General features: G+C 44.2%; 1 protein-coding gene across 3 annotated transcripts in view; it reads left to right on the top strand.

The window, feature by feature from the left end:
• Positions 1 to 19,748, top strand: part of ISOC2 (isochorismatase domain containing 2) — a 185,758-nt gene that overhangs the window by 21,668 nt on the left and 144,342 nt on the right. Inside the window, exon 1 of one of the 3 annotated variants that reach the window (XM_069200620.1) lies at positions 7,089 to 7,198. The exons of 1 other annotated variant lie outside the window; for it this stretch is intronic. Coding sequence is in view for 1 of the 2 variants with exons in the window: in XM_069200621.1 (XP_069056722.1) it covers positions 7,106 to 7,198 (93 nt within the window). In the remaining variant the exon portion in view is untranslated. Of the gene's footprint in view, positions 1 to 7,088; positions 7,199 to 19,748 lie in introns of those variants that run through there. One more of the 3 variants, XM_069200621.1, reaches the window with a different exon arrangement.

The following is a 19,748-nucleotide window of genomic DNA, read 5'->3' as shown; positions in this document are numbered from 1 at the left end:
GTATTATCTGGCACTCGGTGCCCTTTTATTCAGACCCACGAACTGTGGGCGTCAGGCTTCCAGGTGGCTCGGGGGATGAAAAGCGTGTGAGGCTAAAGCAACGCATCTGTCAGTTTCAGTTTTGGAAACTGACAAGTGCATGCCCAATGGTCAGCCTGCACTACGCCGCACTGTGCTTTCGCGGCTGCGAGTCTTCCCTCAGCCGTGACAGGAACACTGATATGTGTTCCCACGGCACTGCCTATGGCTGCGATGAAAAATCACTGGATAGGTCACTTTCACTGAAGAAGAGAAAAAAAGCATCTACTTAGCTGCTGGAGCAGGAAAGAAAGAAGACGTCACTAGGGGAGCGACCCGGATGGCATAGAAGGGGGGCTGGCTCATTGGTCATGGGACTTGTAGTTCTTTTCCCTAGGTTTCATGGGAAAAGTAGTTTTGTTATAGTTTATGTTGAAGCTGCTGTATGAAATAAAGGAAGAAAGCAAGGCGTAATCCGCACCTCCGGTCCTGACATAGAACTAAATATTTTGTAAAATAAGCAACATTTTGAAGACATTCAAAGCAGAGAGGGAAAGAGAGTGTGTGCGTTTTTGTCTATGTGTATGTAAAAATTCCTTATGAAATCCGACAGACACCTCACCATACCTGACTAAAAGCACCTGTGTCCAAATATTTTCCAGAAAATACATTTCATTTATATGGGGGGGGGGGGGTGAAACACCTTAACCTCCCCTAGCACCCTTTACCTACTTCCCTGAAGCTACGCCACTCTAAAAAAGCATTGGCAAAGCACTCGGTCTCAATGGAGCGACCTATTGGTTTTGCTAAAGCTTGTAAGAGTAAAAAATTTGCTAGCTATCGCGCCAAGAATTTTCAATTCTATTAAGGACACGGAGGCGAGGATAAAAAAATTTCAACCTTACGCGTTAAGAATTTTCAATTCTATTAAGGACACGGAGGCGAGGATTATGCTTCTCTTTCTATGCTTTATTTTCCACAGCAGCCAATGAGAGAAGACAATATCAAAACTACATATCCCATAAGTCAAAGTATACAAAATGACCATAGAGAACATACTATAAAACATCAAGAGGCCATAACACTTCCTCTTTCTTTGCGAGAATACAGTCAGTAAAAGTCACTAAATACAACTTGATCCAATCGAACAACACAATCCAAATCCAACGTAGGATCCCCGGAACTGGGTAGATGTAACCATCTTGCTCTGAACTTCCTTAGAGCGAAGAATTTCAACTCTGATCCCCTCCTAAAAAGAAAACAAATAAAACTAATAATAGTATGTGTTATAGCAACATTGTATACACTATTACAAGCATTCATAAAATTACAGGGTGGGCAAACAATGAGACATCAAATGAAAAGAGAGTACTTAACTCGTAAGCAGAAGTGTTATTGTTGTTGGGAGGGATAATCCTCGCCTCCGTGTCCTTAATAGAATTGAAAATTCTTAACGCGTAAGCTTTAAAAAAAATTCTTCTATGTCAGGACCGGAGGCTCAGATTATGCTCGTTCAAAGCTGATCCACCACAATCGACGCAATGTCCACAATGGGTTTATGATAGAAGGTCTTAAACGTAGATTCAGACGACCAGTCTGCCGCCCTCATAATATCCTCCAACCTCATGCCTAAGCTAAAGGATTTTGAAGCCATAGCTCCCCGAACTGAATGAGCTCCGAACATGGAGACATCAATTCCCGCTTCAGAAAGAAGCCACCTGATCCATCTGGCTAGAGTAGCGGACGATACTGGTTTAAAAGGTTTTTGAATAGCAATCAACAATTGACCTCCCCAGTCTATACGGAATTTGTCTGTAGCCGCTTCATAGGCTTTCAAACATTGCACCACGCACAATTTGGGGTTATGCGGGAAAGCCGGATACGAAGCTGACCTGGTACCCGTCTTTGTCCGTTTGGAGATAGAAAAAGTGACTCCCGAAGGAGAAAAAATCCTGCCGTGTAAATCAAGGGAACGAACATCCGAAACTCTCTTGCATGAGATGAGACATAACAAGAGGGTCAGTTTGGCCGAGAGTTGCTAACGAGAAAGAAATTTGTTATCTGGCCAAGAGGAAATGAACGTAAGAACCACATTGACGTCCCACAAAGAAGTATACTTGGGACGTGGAGGATTCGACAGACGAATGCCCCTCATGAGTTTGCAGACAATATTGTGCTCACCAATCGGTTTGCTTTGAACAGGGGAATGACCGGCGGAAATGGCAGATCTATAATTATTGATAGACCTGAAAGCTAGGCCTGAAGCCGCCAGAGAAGCTAGGAAATTGACGACTAGACTGACATCCGCACTAAAGGGATCGGAACTCCGTTCCGCACACCAATGACTCCATCGTTTCCAAGCCGAGGCATATCGCTTGAGGGTCCCAGGGGACCAGGCTTGGAGGATGAACTTCGCAGCTTGTTCTGAAATGCCTGGCAGGAACCAATGACGCCTGAGATTTTCCAAGCTACCAGACGAAGCTTGCCCTGTGCTATCAACGGATGCGGAGACCCCAGAGGGTCCCGGAGAAGGTCCTGAAGAGGAGGAATTAGGAGATGGAAATCGCACAGAAGCTCGAGCGCCAAAGGAAACCATGCCTGAGCCCTCCAAAGAGGAGCGATCAACACAATCTCTATTCCCAGCCGACGCACCTGGGCAAGAACCCGAGGGATCATGCTGAACGGAGGGAACGCATATGCTCGGTGGGGGGACCAGTCCTGAAGGAAGGCATCGGTGGCCATCGCTTCCGGATCCGGTCTCCAACTGAAGAATAGCGACAGCTGACGATTCAATCTCGAGGCAAAGAGATCTATCGACAGGGGGCCCCATCTGAGGTTGAGAGAGGCAAACACCTTGGGGAGTAACATCCAGTCGCTGGAATCCCAGAGAAACCTGGAATTCCAATCGGCCACAGTGTTGTGATTTCCCGGAAGATACTCCGCAATCACCGATATCCGATGCTGAAGGCAATACTGCCAGAAATCCTTGGCAATGCGGGCCAAGGTCGGAGATCTGGTACCTCCCAGCTTGTTTACATATCTGACCGCGGATATGTTGTCCATCCTCAAGAGAATGCAACAATCCGCTTTCAGAGGGGACACACTGCGTATTGCAAAAGAGCCGGCTAGCAACTCCAGGCAGTTGATGTGGAGTTGGAGTTCCTCCTCCGACCAACGGCCCCCGGTAGTCACATCCCCGCACCGGGCTCCCCAGCCCCATCTGCTGGCATCCGATTCCAGAATGACATCTGGGGCAGAACCGAAGATGGCCCGACCATTCCATGCCTCCATGTGCTCTAACCACCAGGTTATCTCCGAGCGAGCTTCCGGATTCAGAGGGACCAGATCTGTGTAAGACAAGCCCTTCTGAAGATGAGAGATCTTGAGCCGTTGAAGAGCTCTGTAGTGTAGGGGACCCGGGAAAATAGCCTGGATCGAGGAAGATAAAAGACCCACCATCCTGGCTAAGTTCCTCAAGGACACCCTCTGTCTGGATAGAAGTAGGCGCAACTCCTTCTTGATATTGCGCACTTTCAGAGGAGGAAGGAATAACTGAGCTGACACCGAGTCTATCCTGAACCCGAGAAACTCGATCTGCTGGGATGGAATCAGACAAGATTTGGGTTGATTGATTATGAAACCCAGGTCCTGGAGTAACTGGATCGTCCAAGATAAGTGGACCTGAAGGCGAAGGGGATCTTGCGCCATAATTATCAGGTCGTCGAGGTACACTATCAGACGTACACCTCTTGCTCGAAGGGATTCCACTACCGGCCTCATAACCTTGGTGAAGCACCAAGGAGCAGAAGAAAGCCCAAAGGGGAGAACCTGAAATTCGAAGCACTGGTCTTGCCACAGAAACTGGAGGAAACACTGATGAGGTGGGAAAATAGGGATACTTAGGTAAGCGTCCTTTAAGTCTAGACGCACTAACCAATCCGCCTCCTGCAGAATGTCCCTGAGAAGATGGATCCCCTCCATCTTGAAGTGTCTGTAAACCAACCATGCGTTGAATTCCTTGAGGTTTAGAACTAAGCGCGAACCTCCCCTTTCTTGTCTACCAAGAAGATAGGACTCAGGAAACCCCTGGGATGGGGAACAGCTCTGCAAATAGCACCTTTTTTGAGGAGGGCTTGAACCTCGGAGTCTATGATGTCGATATCTTGATGGGAAAAACGGGGAAGAGGAGGGGGACTTTCCTGAACAGGGGTCTGGTAGAATTCCAAACTGAACCCTTGCACGGTCTGCAACAGCCACGGGTCCCTGGATAACTTTTGCCATTCTGCCAAACAAGTTTGAACCCTGCCCCCAAGAACCACCTCTGACGGCTGTATTAGTCTCACCTGAAGTGGCGTGATCCTGAGTGTCTCCCTGTTGAGCTCTGGACAAAGACTTGCGGAAGCGACCTCTACCTCCATGGGGACGAGTGGGGTAGAAGGTAGAGCTTGCTTGCTGCTCCCTGTAGAAACCGAGCCCTCTGAAGAGGGCCTCGCGACGAGGGCCTTGATAGAAGGATCGGCCAGACGAACGCCCCCGCAGGCGTCCGGCCCTCCGAAAAAGAGCCTCTTTAAACACCTTTTTCAGCGACAGCTGCGCCTTGTCCATGGTATTGAAAGTCGCTGCAAACTTGGCCAGATCCTTGATGAAAGGAGCACCAAACAGAAGTCCCTGGGCCGCCGGACCCACCTCTGAGGATGCGAGCTCCGTAAGTTGAGGGTCAATTCGCATGAGAATAGAACGCCTCCTCTCTGTAGACAGAGCCACGTTGGCATTACCCAAGTGGCAGATGGCCCGTTGAGCCCATCCAACCAGGATGTCAGGATCAATTGGGGACTGCGACTCCTTGACCACGTAAGCCATCTCTAAAATCTTGGCAAGAAGGCCCGAGAGGTCAAGAAGCTTGTCCTGACAAGCACGCCAATCCCGGTCGAGACTCTTTTTCGGGTCCTTCGCCCATTTCTTCAAAAAGGTGACCATAGTTGGGTCCACCTCTGGCGTATCTGTAACCTTTCCCTCCAGATCAGGGCGAGGGCATTCCGACCGAAGCCGGGACCTTACCTCCTTGTCGAAGCTAGCCCTGATATGCTTTTGGAGGTATTCAGCCACCTCGGGCGGTGGAACCCAGCTGGAAGAGCGAGGGTGAACTATCTCTTCTGGGCTGAAGGTCAGCACTTTAGGAGCTTTGGACGGAGGGGCCTTGGAAGACTCTGACTTTTTGCGCTTCCCCACGCTTGACTTGGGACCAAGATCCTCCTCCGAATCAGATTCTGAAGATTTTGTGGGTGACTGGTCGGAATCCGAACTGTGAGCTTCCTGAACCTGGGAAAAACTGTACCCGTGGTCCTCTTGAATGGACGAAGCCAATTTTTGGAAAATATCAGTATGAGGCCAAGATTTTGCCTTCGGCTTACCCTTAGAGGTAGAAGGCTGGTCTGAGAGAGCCTCTTCAGATGACGCGATAGGGGGTAACCAGCCCTTCTGGCGCGCAAAATTCTCAAAATGGACCGACAGGGGGCCCAAAGCCCTCTCCGGAGCATTATTTATGGAAACTTGGACCGTATTGCCCAATGCGCCAGCCAGCGTCTCATCCAACAAAGGGAACTGATCCCCGAAATATTCTTCATCTTCATAAGAATTAGCCATCTTGACACTGCCACGCAGTGAACCTGTAAACAGGCAAATTTCAATCACGCAAGAGACGTGCAATAGGGGTAGCCAAAGACTTCAGTCAGGGGGAGTGCGCACCCCAGCAGGCGGAAAGCAGTAGAAATTTCTTTTAAAACTGCTGAAATTTAAATTTTTGGAGTGTGAAGGGAGCCAGCCTGCAGCACTCTAGGCAGCGCCTAATTTAATTATACAGCCCTGGTCAAGGGGGAACCACAGGGCGTCTGGGAGTACAAAAAGGGCGCTCCGGTAGGACAGGGCGGCAGTAAAGGTTAAGCAAAACTCTGAAAAGCTTAAAAAACCCAAGCGCAAGCCAACTCCGAGGAGAGAAATCGATCGCGTCTTTCCGTTGCACTGACAGCGCGTCAAAGACGACGGTTGTCAGGGCAACGAGAAAAAACGCGGGCGCCTGAAGGAGAACAAGACGCGCGCAACGCTGGGAGAGCGCGCTAAGCGTCTGCCGCCGGATCGCCTCACCGAAGCCCCATAAATCGGGCATGCCGACACTCCCGCTCCACTAAAAAGGATAGAACGCGGCGCGCGCTGAGAAAAAGCCAAACAAACAAGCCACAATCAAGAGCCAAAGAAGAGTACTTAGCTGACTGCGGAAGCAGCAAAGAAAGAGGAACTGTTATGGCCTCTTGATGTTTTATAGTATGTTCTCTATGGTCATTTTGTATACTTTGACTTATGGGATATGTAGTTTTGATATTGTCTTCTCTCATTGGCTGCTGTGTAAAATAAAGCATAGAAAGAGAAGCACAATCTGAGCCTCCGGTCCTGACATAGAATTATGCTTCTCTTTCTTTACTACTCATTAAAACAGCAGCCAATCACAAAACAGAAAAAATATAAACTACATTTCCCATGTTGCACATCTCTATGTCACCAACAATCATCCAACAGTAAAGAAAGAGAAGCATAATCTGAGCCTCCGGTCCTGAAAGAGAATTAGACATTTTAGACGTGACAACGGTCTTTTTTCGGTTTCAACGCTAAAGAAGAACTGGCAGGGAAGAGGAGATCAAATCATGTGCTTTGTAATGAGAGGGGCATAAAGTTCACACAGCATAAGTGGAGTGCATTTTACAGGCTAATTACAGATTGTTCTGGATTTCAGAATAAAGGATAAAATCATTTTTTAAGGATAATTATGCCACGTCATTTTAAAATGTCTGTAGCAATTAAGTGTACATTTAAATTTACGGGATAAAAAGTGTGCACGTGATAAAAATGTTAAACCAGTTACAAAACCACAAATATGTTCCTGGAGAAATGTGAATATACTTCTACAGTTGTACTACAGAATATCATTCTAATATGGCCGCTCCATTATCTTGATCCAGTGTTCATGCTGCAGTACATAAGACACCCGACTCCGTAGGTGGGCGCGTTGCTAGTAGAGAAATTAGTTGATTGGGTGATGAGAACGCTACTCCCGTGTCGGGAGGAGCTAGGTGCTGAATCACTTTCTGATTGGTGGGGAGAGAGCGACACCTCCTACCGGGAAAAAGCGGTGAGTAGATGTTACAAAGTCTTACTTGCTAAAGAGACTTGGTGAGTTTTGGTATCTGCGTCCTGTTGAAGCTGGAAATCTAGTTTAATACGTCGGATAAGAGACAAAGCATCAGGGGATGTTTATCAGTCCTGCCTCAGTTTTGGACTGTCAAGGGCGGCGTCGATGTCAGCGCAAGGAAACCGACCCCGCACACCCCAACTGCTAGTTCGTAATAAATCCAGCACTGTTCAGTGAACGCCGTGTCTTTAGGCCTCGATTTACCTGCACCTGTTGAACCATTGGTAGACAGCCCTGATTCTCAGTCATCCTACTGCATTTGGAAGTTATCTGTACAAATGCGCGTTTCTATACCGGCAGTATGTGCAAGGTCATTGTATAAAGCGTGTTCCATAGGATACCCTATATTAAAAAATATGCTCTAAGAAGTGTTTGAAACTATGAATATCACGTCGAACAATGTATTGTATAACGTGTTGTTTATGTAGCGCTTCTTACCGAATCGCCACTATTTCAATGCGCCATAAACAATGCGAGCATTACCAGACAGACCTCCCCTGCTAAAATGCAAATTTGTCCACCTCGAATCACTAGACGCATTGGAGGCAATCTTTAACTCAACAAGCCACTCCAGCTGCACTATTGATAAGGAACGGAATTGCTGCAGACTGGCTCGGTGAGCAGCTGCGGTTTGTTGACATTGTAGCAGACCTGCTCTTTAACTCTTCCATACTCTCGCTGGAAGGGAAAACTATAGAAGTAGCAGATATTTCCAATGTCTCGATATATAAGAGGTTCGTCTGCCCATCTTCTTTCTGTTTCTTCTCTTCATAAGACTAGGGGTAGGGGGCAAAACATGTTGTTGGTCTCTTCCAAAGTATGGAACTATTTTCCTCCAGGCGTTGTGTTGTACGATTCTTACAAGTGCTCAGTAATTACAAAACGGACATTGACACGGGTCTCCAGTGGACCCTAAATTTATGCCCTTAAAGATAAGAGTAAAAAAACATAATCTCTTTCTCTAAAATGTGTACAAGAACACCTGTTACATTTCTCACGTTTATCTTCACGCTGTTTGGCATATCTATCCCTTTCAGCGTCTGGCTTCAGAGCGCAGCTGTCACCAGATTGTATGTGATCAAACTAAAAAAGCGCTTTTAGGAGTACTTCAAAAAGGGATTTAGCTCTGCTCATATGCTGATGAATATTTAGTGCATGTGCTGACTGGGCAAAAGTTAATTGCGTCCTTAGAAAAAGTATCTCCTTTCCACACAGTATGATTGTTTTGTTTGTTTCTCCAGCTGCCTGAGCCAGCAGTAGTGTGGCTGCCTAGAGAAGACTCACTAATAAGCATAAAGTATGGAGCTTGACCTTTTGGGTGCATAATCATGCCACTGCAATGGTTCTTTAGTGAAGTAAATGGCTTACAGTATTTGTTCTTCTGTGTGATCAGCACAGATGATGGGAGGGCAGTTGCAAGCAATGTATTGCTGTTATCCAGTTCCAGCACTCTCCCCTTCGTTTTACTTCATTAACTTTTGTGTATTTGAGAACAGTATGGGATGCCAGGGCTCAGGGGCATAGCTTCAGGTGGATGTTGCATCCCCTTAAAAATGTATTCTGTAGGAAATAGTTGGGCACAAGTGCTTTAAGTCGGATATGGTGAAGTGTCGGATTTCAGCAGGCATTTTTTAGGGTTGAGTCTGTGTCGCACGCGCTGGCGCATGCGTTTCGCTAAGCGAGATGCTTTAGTAATTAAAAAGGGCTCGGAGCCCTGTCCACGTCACGTCAGTGTCTGTCATTGGCTTGTGGGCTTGCCTGTTAGAATGTGCTTGATTTCATTAGTGGAAGGCATGCACATGTCATGCCTTTTCCGGTGGATAGCCCTCCTCGAGCGCATCGACCAAGTACAGAAAACATGCGAGGCTCGCTGTTTTCTGTCCGGCTCGTGGACTACTTTTTCTCTATTTTCCCATCGCGATCTCGCTTGGCAGAAGTTGAGCGCTTTACATAATATCGCCCTGTTACACAGTTAATTTCACTTTTTCGTGTTACGTACATAAATGCAATTTTGCCGATAGGTTTTATTACCAGTGAAAAGTCGGGTTAGAAGTTTACAATGCTATCAGCTCTAACACGAGCAAACGCGAGACCCGTTGCATTGCAAATGCTTGTTTTTACATGCACTGATTGACAAAAACGTGCACACACACTCTGTAAGTACCCCCAACAACCACCTTCCTCTTTCTTTCCACTGCTCCTTATACCCACCCTCATATCTTGCTTCTTATATAATGTATTTTTTTACAAGATATCCCAGCGTGATTGTTGGGAAATTTGAAGCCCCCCCTTACTGACCAATGTATTACCTTGCCAGGGCTGCACGTATTTTTAGGTCTGTATTGACAGTGCAGTTGTCAATGTACCTTAAGTAATCAACAAAAAAGTACCTTCAGCTACATGTTACCCCCCCATTGTAGGATTTGATTAGAGGGAAGTTGTGTGCTTCCACTAGAAAAAGTGGATGATATTCTGCTTTTATGACTTCACAAGCTTATACTTGATGCAGCAGGCCTGAGTTGATTATGGCGACAAGGCAGTATCTGGTTATTATAAATATGATAAAGGCAGCAGGCCCGACATTTATTATGAAAACAAATGCTAAAGTCAGCAGGCAATTGAAGGTGTATTGTTATTACTCTGTATTAAAGCCCACAGATACGTATTTTGTTACATTTAATCTCACAGATTTATCGTAGTAAGCAAGGGTTTTAGCGATGATGACCTACTCTGACAAATCCAAGTGTTTTTTCCTATGATGATTCTTGTTAAGGCCCTATTGGGATGGATTGTGTATTGTTTTGCAAACTATTTTCTACATATTTTACAGTTTATAACAGTATTCATGTTGGTTGCTAGTTTTTGTGTAGTTATAGGCCTGCGTTGGTTAAGATCAGGACTACTGGAGTTATGCAACAGGGGAAGAACAAGTTATGTGGTAGTGTTGACTAAATTATTTGGAGTAATGCAGCAAATTTTACAATGATAAGTCATTAATATGTCTTTTTATGCATGCTAACACTGTCTAGACAAATGTTTCACCTCGTCTAGTACAATATTAACACCAATATACAGCAATAATGAACAGAAAGTTAATCAGTCAACCTTGACGAAGGGCTATAAATCTATCTGAATTTACGTACACAGAGGCAGAGGGTACTTCTGAGCTAGTCCTGTAGTTGGAGCCTTTCTAGCCATTCCTGCTGAAGGTTGTGTTCTATAGAGTAAGAATCTACCAGTAAATGTCAACAAAAGGTTTTTAAGGTCTTCAAGTAGCCTCTCCGTGAATTTAACAGAAGAGGGCAGCTGTAAATCCCTTACAGGTCGAAGATTAGGTCTCAGACCCACTTTGAAAGGGTTCTGTTGGCGTTATGGTAGCACCTGGTGTTGCGCGGCTCTAAAGTCCTAACCATTGACTGTTTAGAAGTGGCTAAGTCAACATGGATAACACTATAGTAGGCAAATATTTTTCAAATTTTCCTAACGTTATTTTTTGGTCCATCTCCGGTGCCTATTGGAATCTGAAAGATTCTTTTGACATCTTAATTTGAAGGAGCTTGTTCTGGACTTTTTTTTATCTTAGTGATAGCCTTGGTATAGAGAAACACTTACATATCAAGATACAGGACAGCCGATCTAAAGTCATTCCGTTTACGTGTGATCTTGATACCTGCATGAAAAGCCCTTGCATTTTATGCTTTCTATTGCTGCAGAAAGAGCAATTAGAAGGGATGCCAGGGGACTAAATACTTCTTTGTTTATGCTACTGTTGTTTACCTGTTTTGTGTTCTTTTAGTAGAGTAGAGTTTGCTATTGTCTACTCGTGGCAGATGAATTGTAGTATTCTGAAGATTTCCTACTATCAGCCAGTATCTAGTCTTTGAAATTCCCTTGACCATCTCTTTGCTTTGTTCCTTCCCTGCTTTCTCACATAGTTTCTTGTTGTTTGCCTTAATCCTGATATTTTTACCAGAAGCAATGTTAGAAAAGACTTGAGGGCTAGGTGTATTACCTCAGTTCCAAAATTTTAATATAATTTCATTTCCCCCCTTTTTTGACTGCTTCGTTTGAGCTGTAAGTTTGTTTATGTGAGACATAGATGTATCCGTCACTACGAAGTGCAGTGGAGCTGTTCTCTGGAAATTAATTTCTCAAGGAGGAGCCAGGAGGGCGGTTGATACCTTTTCCTTGTCACACATGAAGGGCCTAGCAGAGACAACATCTTTCTGGGTGTAGGATGACTGTATTTTGATGGCAGAGTTGTTTTGTTTCCACTGAAGTATAGACACATCCGCCCTTGAATTCGTTTTCCCTTTGTGTTGGCTTTAAGAAGCTGGATGGTGAGATACGAGTAGATGAAAATCTTCCTTAAGTGGAATTTAGGCATAATTAACAAAATACATTTTTCATTTTCTTATGCAAGGCACTCCACAACTCAGGCCCCGCCTACGTCGACAGTTGCATCTCCTTCCACCAACCATCCAGACACCTCTGCCCCTCTTACTCACCAACATCCCACACATACATGGTACTAGATCAGGAGAACGAGCATTCCAACATCACTATTAATGGCATGAAATGACCTCCCACTCCACACCAGAGCCGCCTCCTCCCTTGTTGAAATCTGCAAGAAGCTGAAGACCTGGCTTTTCAATTAATCAAAGCCTAAAAGGTGGCTCTGTGCCGTAGATCTTTTTAGATGGAGAGAGTGAAGTTAACAAGTGTAGTGCTCTAGTTGTAGGCTGGTGTCAAGGAATGATATAAAAATAACTAAGAGGTACGTTCTCAGCGCCAGTATACTCTTGCGGGTGATAGTGCGCTTTAACAGTACACATAGCATTACATGTGAACCGCAAATGCTCATGCATTATGGAAAGCCTCTGCAACAAAATATGGGCTGAAGGGAGACCCACTGTACTGATAATGGAGGTTGTCGAGCTTGAGTTGTAAAAACTTCCTATGTTTCCCAATGCGAGAATGCATAATTTGCACTTTGGAGATTCTTTGGTTCTCATTCAGCCCCTTGCCGTTACCGAGAGTAGAGCATGCAACCTAGCATGCTGGACTTTTACGTTTTTTATTGATCTGTTTACAGTTTTTGATTGCCGGTGAATCGGAACAACAACTTTGGAGATTTTTTTTTTTTTGTATTTTTTTTTTTTTTTGCAGGGACATACAGTATTAGAAGGATCTTGGTGCAAACGTTAGAGAGGTTTCTGCAAGGTAGTTCCTGGTTGCAGAGGTGAATCTAATTTCCTTAACAAATGTGGATTTGGCTAGAGTGTTTGTGTGCCATTGTCTGTTTGCAGTTGGCAAACAATGTCAGCAAATGCTTTGGGTCACAAGGACAGTGTTGCTTTCTAGCATTGAGTCCTCTCTGTCTTTTTTACTGGAAGACTGTTGCTTAGAAATACTAGAAGGTGGAAATCCTAGTTATAAAAGGGGCAGTTGTACCGTGGCCCAGGCATCTCAGAAATGTCATCCACAATTTTTTTCTCGTCCAGACAAATGAAAGTTTAGTGCTCAGCAAGTGATGAAACTCCTCAATTGAATGATTTGGTGATCTCCTATTGCTTTGAAATGTAGAGTATTCATTTGCTGAGAGACCTCCTTGCAAGGACTGTCTAGAACTAAATGTTGCATAACAGACATACTTCCCTCTTCTATAGTTCCTGCAGTTGCCAGAGATGGATAGATTTTAGAATTTTCTAGTCTTCATTTTGGTCTCAGCTTGGCCTCTTCATGCTTTACTGAACTGCTTGGATCAATGGCATATCCTCTGAGACCACAAAGGGTTTATACTATCATCTTTTTAAATGGCATATTTGTTTCTCATAAAAAAATATATGCTGAAAGGTGCAGAAAGACATACTAGTTTTGCAGAATTTGTTTTTTTCACCAACTAAAAAATTGGAAGTGATGTCATTGTGGGTTGTACATTTTCTGGCTGTTTGAATAGATATAGCCGAAGAGACTAGTATTCCTGGGACCCCATCAATTTCAATCACCAGACTGGACCAGGAGCTGTTTTGGACCCTGAAGGACCTGTGGATTGCTGGTTCACTTGTGCTGGCATCCGTACAGGGCCCCCAGATAATGTGCTTCTTTATTTGGGGGCTCTACCCCGAAGTGCCCAGAACAGATTTACTAAACTGGGGTGAGGTGCTGAATTTCATCTTCCATAACTTTATGACGATTCCTATGGTAATGACCCACATCTGCCACTAAAGAGCAAGATGATTATGATTGTGCTTTTCCGAAGAATGTATGCATGGTTCCTAGCCCTGATAGAGCTTTCCACATATTTCCCAATCAAGCTTTCCAGAGAAAGTGGAGGTCCCAAGAGAGGCCTCGGGTAGTCTATCTTCACATAAAAGTTAGTGACATAGAGATTTTCAGGGCTCTTTGGGGAGTATCTGGCTTTTCACAAATGGTTGCAATGTCCATACTGGAATCTTAGGCCACAGACTCGTCCACAAGCTACCGCTAAGTATGGTTGCCCTAGGCTGATTAGTATGCATGATTGTGTGTTTCCATCCTACTCTGGCTCCTGTTGTGAAAATATTTTACTTCCCGTGCAGTGATGGTGCATTCAGTTAAAGGATGGTCTAGGAAAGTTCCTATCAGTTGTACGCTTTTGTGAGTAGATTTTCTTGAATATGTTCCATAAAAAGCAGCTTATTTATGCTATTTTATTTCTGCTTTGTAGAAAATAAATTAGTTGACTGATTGCCATCACATCCCTATTCTCCACTTAATTGAATACCTTCAAACTATCTAGAGGGAATGGAATATGTCCTAGCTGGTTGGAGCACTTGTGCTCACCTTTCTCCTGTGAGGTTCTGCTGCAAGCCAGCATAGAGCACAGTGACTGCACTCTATATTCTGGAGTATCACCTTCACCTGAAATGTCCGTGTGTTGGATATCTATCACATATATCCATCTGGCTTGTATGTGGGACCTTTTTTTTTTTTTTTTAGGAGTCCCAGGGCAGAGCAGCGTTACTGGGCTTAGATTGTAAAAATCAGATACTTTTAGCACTTGTTGCTGGAGGGTTGGCCTACAATAGGGTCCAAACCTGAGCATGAAGTACATGCCTATAACACTTTACCCTCAGGTTAGGAAAGTTGAGTTGTCCAAGCCTTACTCGAGGTGTTGTGGGGTAGACGCTCAAAATGCTTTTAAAGTATAATAACAATCAGTAAATAAATGTCCAGCAATTGCTTTGATTTTAAAGAAAAATGACTGTACTTCTAGCACACAAACTAGTATACACACAATATTAATAGGATGGAATATGTGCACACATGTATTGGGATGTCAATCACTGTGTGGGGGAAAGCAGTTGCTCTGTACTTGGACTGTTTCCCCAGTTAAGGTGTTGTATCAGAGGAGAATACAGTAAATATAACAACATGCATATAATCCTTGTGGGAAATTTGTTTGGTCTGCTTCTCAGAGCGTTCTCCAGATTCCCACCTACCCCTTCTCAAGCTCATGGTACTGCACTATACAAATTCCCCGCATTCACAGGCCTCCCCAGACTTCCATGCTTATACAAACTATACCTTGGTTAGTCTGTTGTGCTTTGTCCCGCTTTTGATAGCTGTGACGGCACAAGTACCGGTGGTATGCTGTCCTCTGTGGCCTACTGGGAATAGGTGTACTGACTCAACCGCTGCCTGGCTGATGTGATTGGTGTCTCCGACCTCACGTTGATGGCAGGCACATGCTGTAGCTTAAGAGGTATGGCCGTGCGGGCACAGGCCATGCTGAGACAGGGCCACTTGATGTTGGATGATGCTTCACACGCAAGTCTTTCTCTGTTCCAACACAAAACACACTACCCAAAGTGAGGCGCTTACCAAAGGTCGCAGCAGCAATGTAAAAGAAGCCAGGTGGATCCACAGATGTGGAATGCAATCTTGTAACATCCATCTCTGAAGGGGCCTTGAGCTTCTGTGAGTGTGACTGCTGATGTACAGTCACGGTTCTTTAAGTGCCATGGAAACACAGGTGTTTAATTATGTTGGCTGGGAGACTGTGAAGCATGTGAGGCCCAAGCCATCATAGGCGCTTTAACTCAAGGGCATGAAGCAGGAGTCACTAGGTCACAGGAACTCATCACCTATTGTGGTGCCATACTTCCTTATTTGTCCACAAAGTATACAGTTCCTAAAATTGAGAACAGGTAGAAGTAGAGGAAACAACTCAAGGGGGTCTAAGTCGGTTCATAAATGAGGCAATGGTTCTCAAGGGATCTCGTTGCTCAGGAGCAAGGACCTTCGCACACCCGTTTGGGTGTCATGCTTCATACGCGGGCTAGCTCCTCGTTGGAGCAGCACTGCAATGCCCAATGGGCCCCTCAAAGGTGGCTTTTTGCCATAGATCTTTTCCGATGGCGAGAGTGAAGTTAACAAGTGTAGCGCTCTAGGTGTAGGTTGGTGTCAAGGGATGATATAAAAATAACTGAGATACTCAAATGAATATTTTAATGAAAAGGCTCTCTTGTTATTATCAAACGGAAGAAAAACTGCTGCTAGTGAATACAATGACCCAGACAGCTCAAAATAATGTTTGTGTGTCGTTCAACATGTTTCTTGCCCTGATTGTCATTAAGGATCTTTAAAATTTATCAGGACCAGTAAACCTAAGAATGCATATCAATGCGAGGAGGGTGGGAAAGTTATCTTAATATCACCCTACGTTAAAAATACGGTGGACACCTACAGTCATCCTCCAGTCACTCTAAAACCAACCTAGCCAAAGGAGAGAGAAATTAAAAATAATGAAGATAAGGCAGTATGCAAATTGTTATTCCTTCTAGACACATGTCAGTAACATGAGAACGTGTCAGGTGACATGTTTGGCAAAACCATGCAAGGGCTAAGTCACAGCGTGGCATGGCGAGCACATTCAAGATGGACAAGACACACAGAACATATAGGTAGACCATAGTGGTTTCAAAATGGTGAGCACACATGAAACCATATGTACAAAATATGCAGGTTAGGTTCACAAATGTCTATGATCGCTTCATCTGTTAGCTCTCCTCATTCAGGTCTATAGATTGCCACCTGGTTCAAAGCAGAGTTGCGCTTAATGCTGTAAAAACAAACTAGAGAGACATAACGAGTAACCCTCAATAAATACTCTGGGAAACACCCCTGGCATCTAGTAGTCAAAATAGTATCAATAAGGGAGCATTGAGACTCAGAGGGACAGCGTCCCATACTCATGATAATCGTTTCGCTCTGTCCTGCAACCTACCCCTCTCTGCAAGTCCGAAGATAATGGAGGCAAGGGAGTTGGTGGTATTAGTAGTGCGTACGATAGACAGTAAGTAAACGCATATGAGCTACCAAAAGTAAAGGGTGCAACTAGACAGTGACTAAACCCCAGAGTACAGTCGCGCTGCTGTCACCATCTGACGAGGATACAAATACACGCAATGAGTATCGATCAACAAAAACAGAAAGAGGACCAGTTCAAAAACCGCTTTGGTGAACCTGCGGTTGAAAAGCAGCCAAAACGATCTTGAAGGTTATGTTGTGTGTTAGAAACGGACCTGGAATTGAACAGGTCGTTTGAAAGGCAAGAAAGTGGTCGCCATGTAGAAGAAGTATCATATTCAACTCGGTCACAAGTGTAGCCAAGACAAACAGACCGCCACATAGTACACACGTTAGTTGCCATCTGGAGAAGGTACTGTTGGTTACATAAAGCTCATCCCTGTAACATTACCATCATCCGTATGGGTCGAACATATTACAAAGGGGGTGGGGTTGGGGGAAACCAGGGAGGAGGGGGCTTATTATGCCTTGATTATTTTCGCTTTCTGCACCAGCTGTTATCATTGAAGAAACAAATTTTGATTCCAGATATTGTGACCTCTTTCCTTTATGTCTATTAATGCAAGATGGGTACACCTATGTATTTGATCTATATTCACGGGAACACCTCTTTACCACTTCTGTGTTCAGAATCCCACTGGGAGAGAGTTTAATAATTAAAGAACCTCATCGGCAGGTTTAAGTACCGCACCCAGGATCCGTGTGTTCTCGGTACAGGACACGCGAGGGCACTGTAGGTGGAACCCCGAGGCCCCCTTTGCAATCAAGTGAGTACGCCAATGTGCTCGGTTACTACCTCGTACACAGAGGTGCATTGTGATGCTGTAGGGGCTCCCTGTCTGATTGTCTATTTCTCCTTCTCAATTTATAAGAGTGAGGACATGGGTGGGAAAGAGGGTGCCCTTTTTCTCTCAAGTGAGTACACCAGTTTGGTCTGTGTTACTACCTCTTACACCAAGGTGCACTGTGACCCCGTAGGGTTTCCGTTTGCGGTTGTGTATATCTTCTTTTCATTTTATAAAGCCTGTCCATCACAATTTCAGATATACCAGCCACTTTCCTTTCAGACAACTCAGTAATTTAATGAGATTAGGATACCACTGACACAACTGTAGTAGGAATAGCCCTCAGTCATTGCATTTGTACACCACAAAGAGGAGTCATTGTCACCTTCCTGAGAATTTAACCAAGATACCTAATGAGTTTACAACGTGTTGGGTTAATTTTCTTCACATTAGTGAATAAATTATGGTACCCTGCACATTGAATGAAGCTGACAAGAGTTAGAGAGACCAAACTTACTCCGCCCACCATGCTAGTTGACTGAATGTTCATATATATTTTTTCAAACATGATCAGAGTAGTTAAAGACCCCTATCTCGCCCAATTTCTTATAAAGCAATGTAGCAGACGTTATTAGATTTTAAAATGAGATGTACATTATATGCCTCCTAATTACAGAATTTTAGTGAGGCGTTTTGACTAGGGCTTCTGGCTGTGATGTTCGGAACTGAATTTAAGATCTGTTTGTCAACTTATTAGCATTTGACTGGTTTCTTGACTCTGATTTGTCGGTGCTTGTTACAGTTGCTAATGATTAATATATCACATTATATCATATTGACTCATTGTTGAGCTCCAGTCCATGCACAAATGAGTTTTGATTAAGGTGCAACTATGGATACATATGGAAGCAGTCACATAAGTTTATTTTGAACCATGAAGTGGGAGGTGAGTCTAGAAATTAGAGTTGTGTGCATTCAGAAGGAAGATGTGTACTGTCATCAATATGTGCTCTCTATATGTTCCTTTCTTTTTTGGAACTAATTCTTCCAGAGCCACTGGTGTCTTTTTTTTTACCCAAAATGTTTCATTAATATGCGAAGACCTGGAAGTACGACAAAGTAGCAGAATGCAAAATATATCTGGTAATAATTTGTTAGGTCCTGATGAAGGCCAATGACCTTGCTGGGCTTTAAAGGCCGAAACATTGACATTTACTGTGATACACCAGACATTTAACACGTGCATTTCATATCACATATTTTGATTTCTTTTTTTTTTTAATCTTCTCCCTGTACCCTTTTAACCCAATATTAAACTGGAAAGTTCAGGTACAGTAAGTCATTTTAATTTCACCTTTTTCACTGCATAGATCCATTCACTATCCTCCCATATGGAGTTGGCATTCACCTGGAGAAGAGGGTATCCAGATGCGAAGCCCCATGAGGATGCCATCCAATAATAGACCATTGTGGTGATTACTTATACTACAAGTGGTTGAGGGTTGAGGGATAACTCCTCTGGGACCCCTGTTTCAGTTACCAGTAGGCTTCACTCCCCATTGATTGGATGCTCTTGTGGAGTAGACCAAATGCAGGATCTTGAATAGTATCAATCTGAAACTCGATCTTATTGAAAATTACCCAGTGGTGCTTCTAAGCCTCTACCCCTTCCTCATCCTCTGTTTTACTAGCATCACTATCCCAGTGCATCTTTAAGTGTTTTAGTTCTGGTTGTTGGACAGCAATGCGATAAATGTGATTGCAGCTTTTTTTTAACCTACATGCTTCCACAAGCCTTATTTGTTATTTTACAGTATGTTCTGTGCATTTGTATAGTGCATGATACAGCCGGGTGCTGAAGCTGTATAGACCAAGCCAGGGCTGGGACTAGGTGAAGAGCCAGGAATTCACCTTCTTGTAAAATTCAAAAACCGAGGAGGCAGCTGTGATGTGCAGCAGCAGGTTGTTCTAGGTTTAAGAGTGATGTAGGAGAAGGCACAACTGCCGGACCTGGTTCTGCGAATGCAGGGATGTGTGGGAGTAGGAGCCTGGTTGAGCAAAGGCATCTGGTAGGTTTGTGGAAGTTTATGGTTGTTGAGGTTAATGTGGCCAATGTTGTGTAAGGCTTTTGTATGTGTTTCTTTTGTGTGAGCCAGTGTAGCTCTTTGGGGTGTGGAGTGATGTGAGTGCTTGATGGGATGTTGAGGATGAATGAACCTGACCGTTGAGTGTTTTTAAAAAAAAAAACATTTTTATACATGGATTGGAGTTTTCTGGTCAGTTAAGCATTGATTCCGCCATAGAATGTGTTGCTGTAGTCCAGCTTGCTGGTGATGAGGGCTTGTGTGACG

This window comes from Pleurodeles waltl, chromosome 7 (genome assembly GCF_031143425.1).
Source record: "Pleurodeles waltl isolate 20211129_DDA chromosome 7, aPleWal1.hap1.20221129, whole genome shotgun sequence".
In the NCBI taxonomy this organism is placed as follows: Eukaryota; Metazoa; Chordata; class Amphibia; order Caudata; family Salamandridae; genus Pleurodeles; species Pleurodeles waltl.
This window is presented reverse-complemented; position numbering and strand designations above follow the sequence as displayed.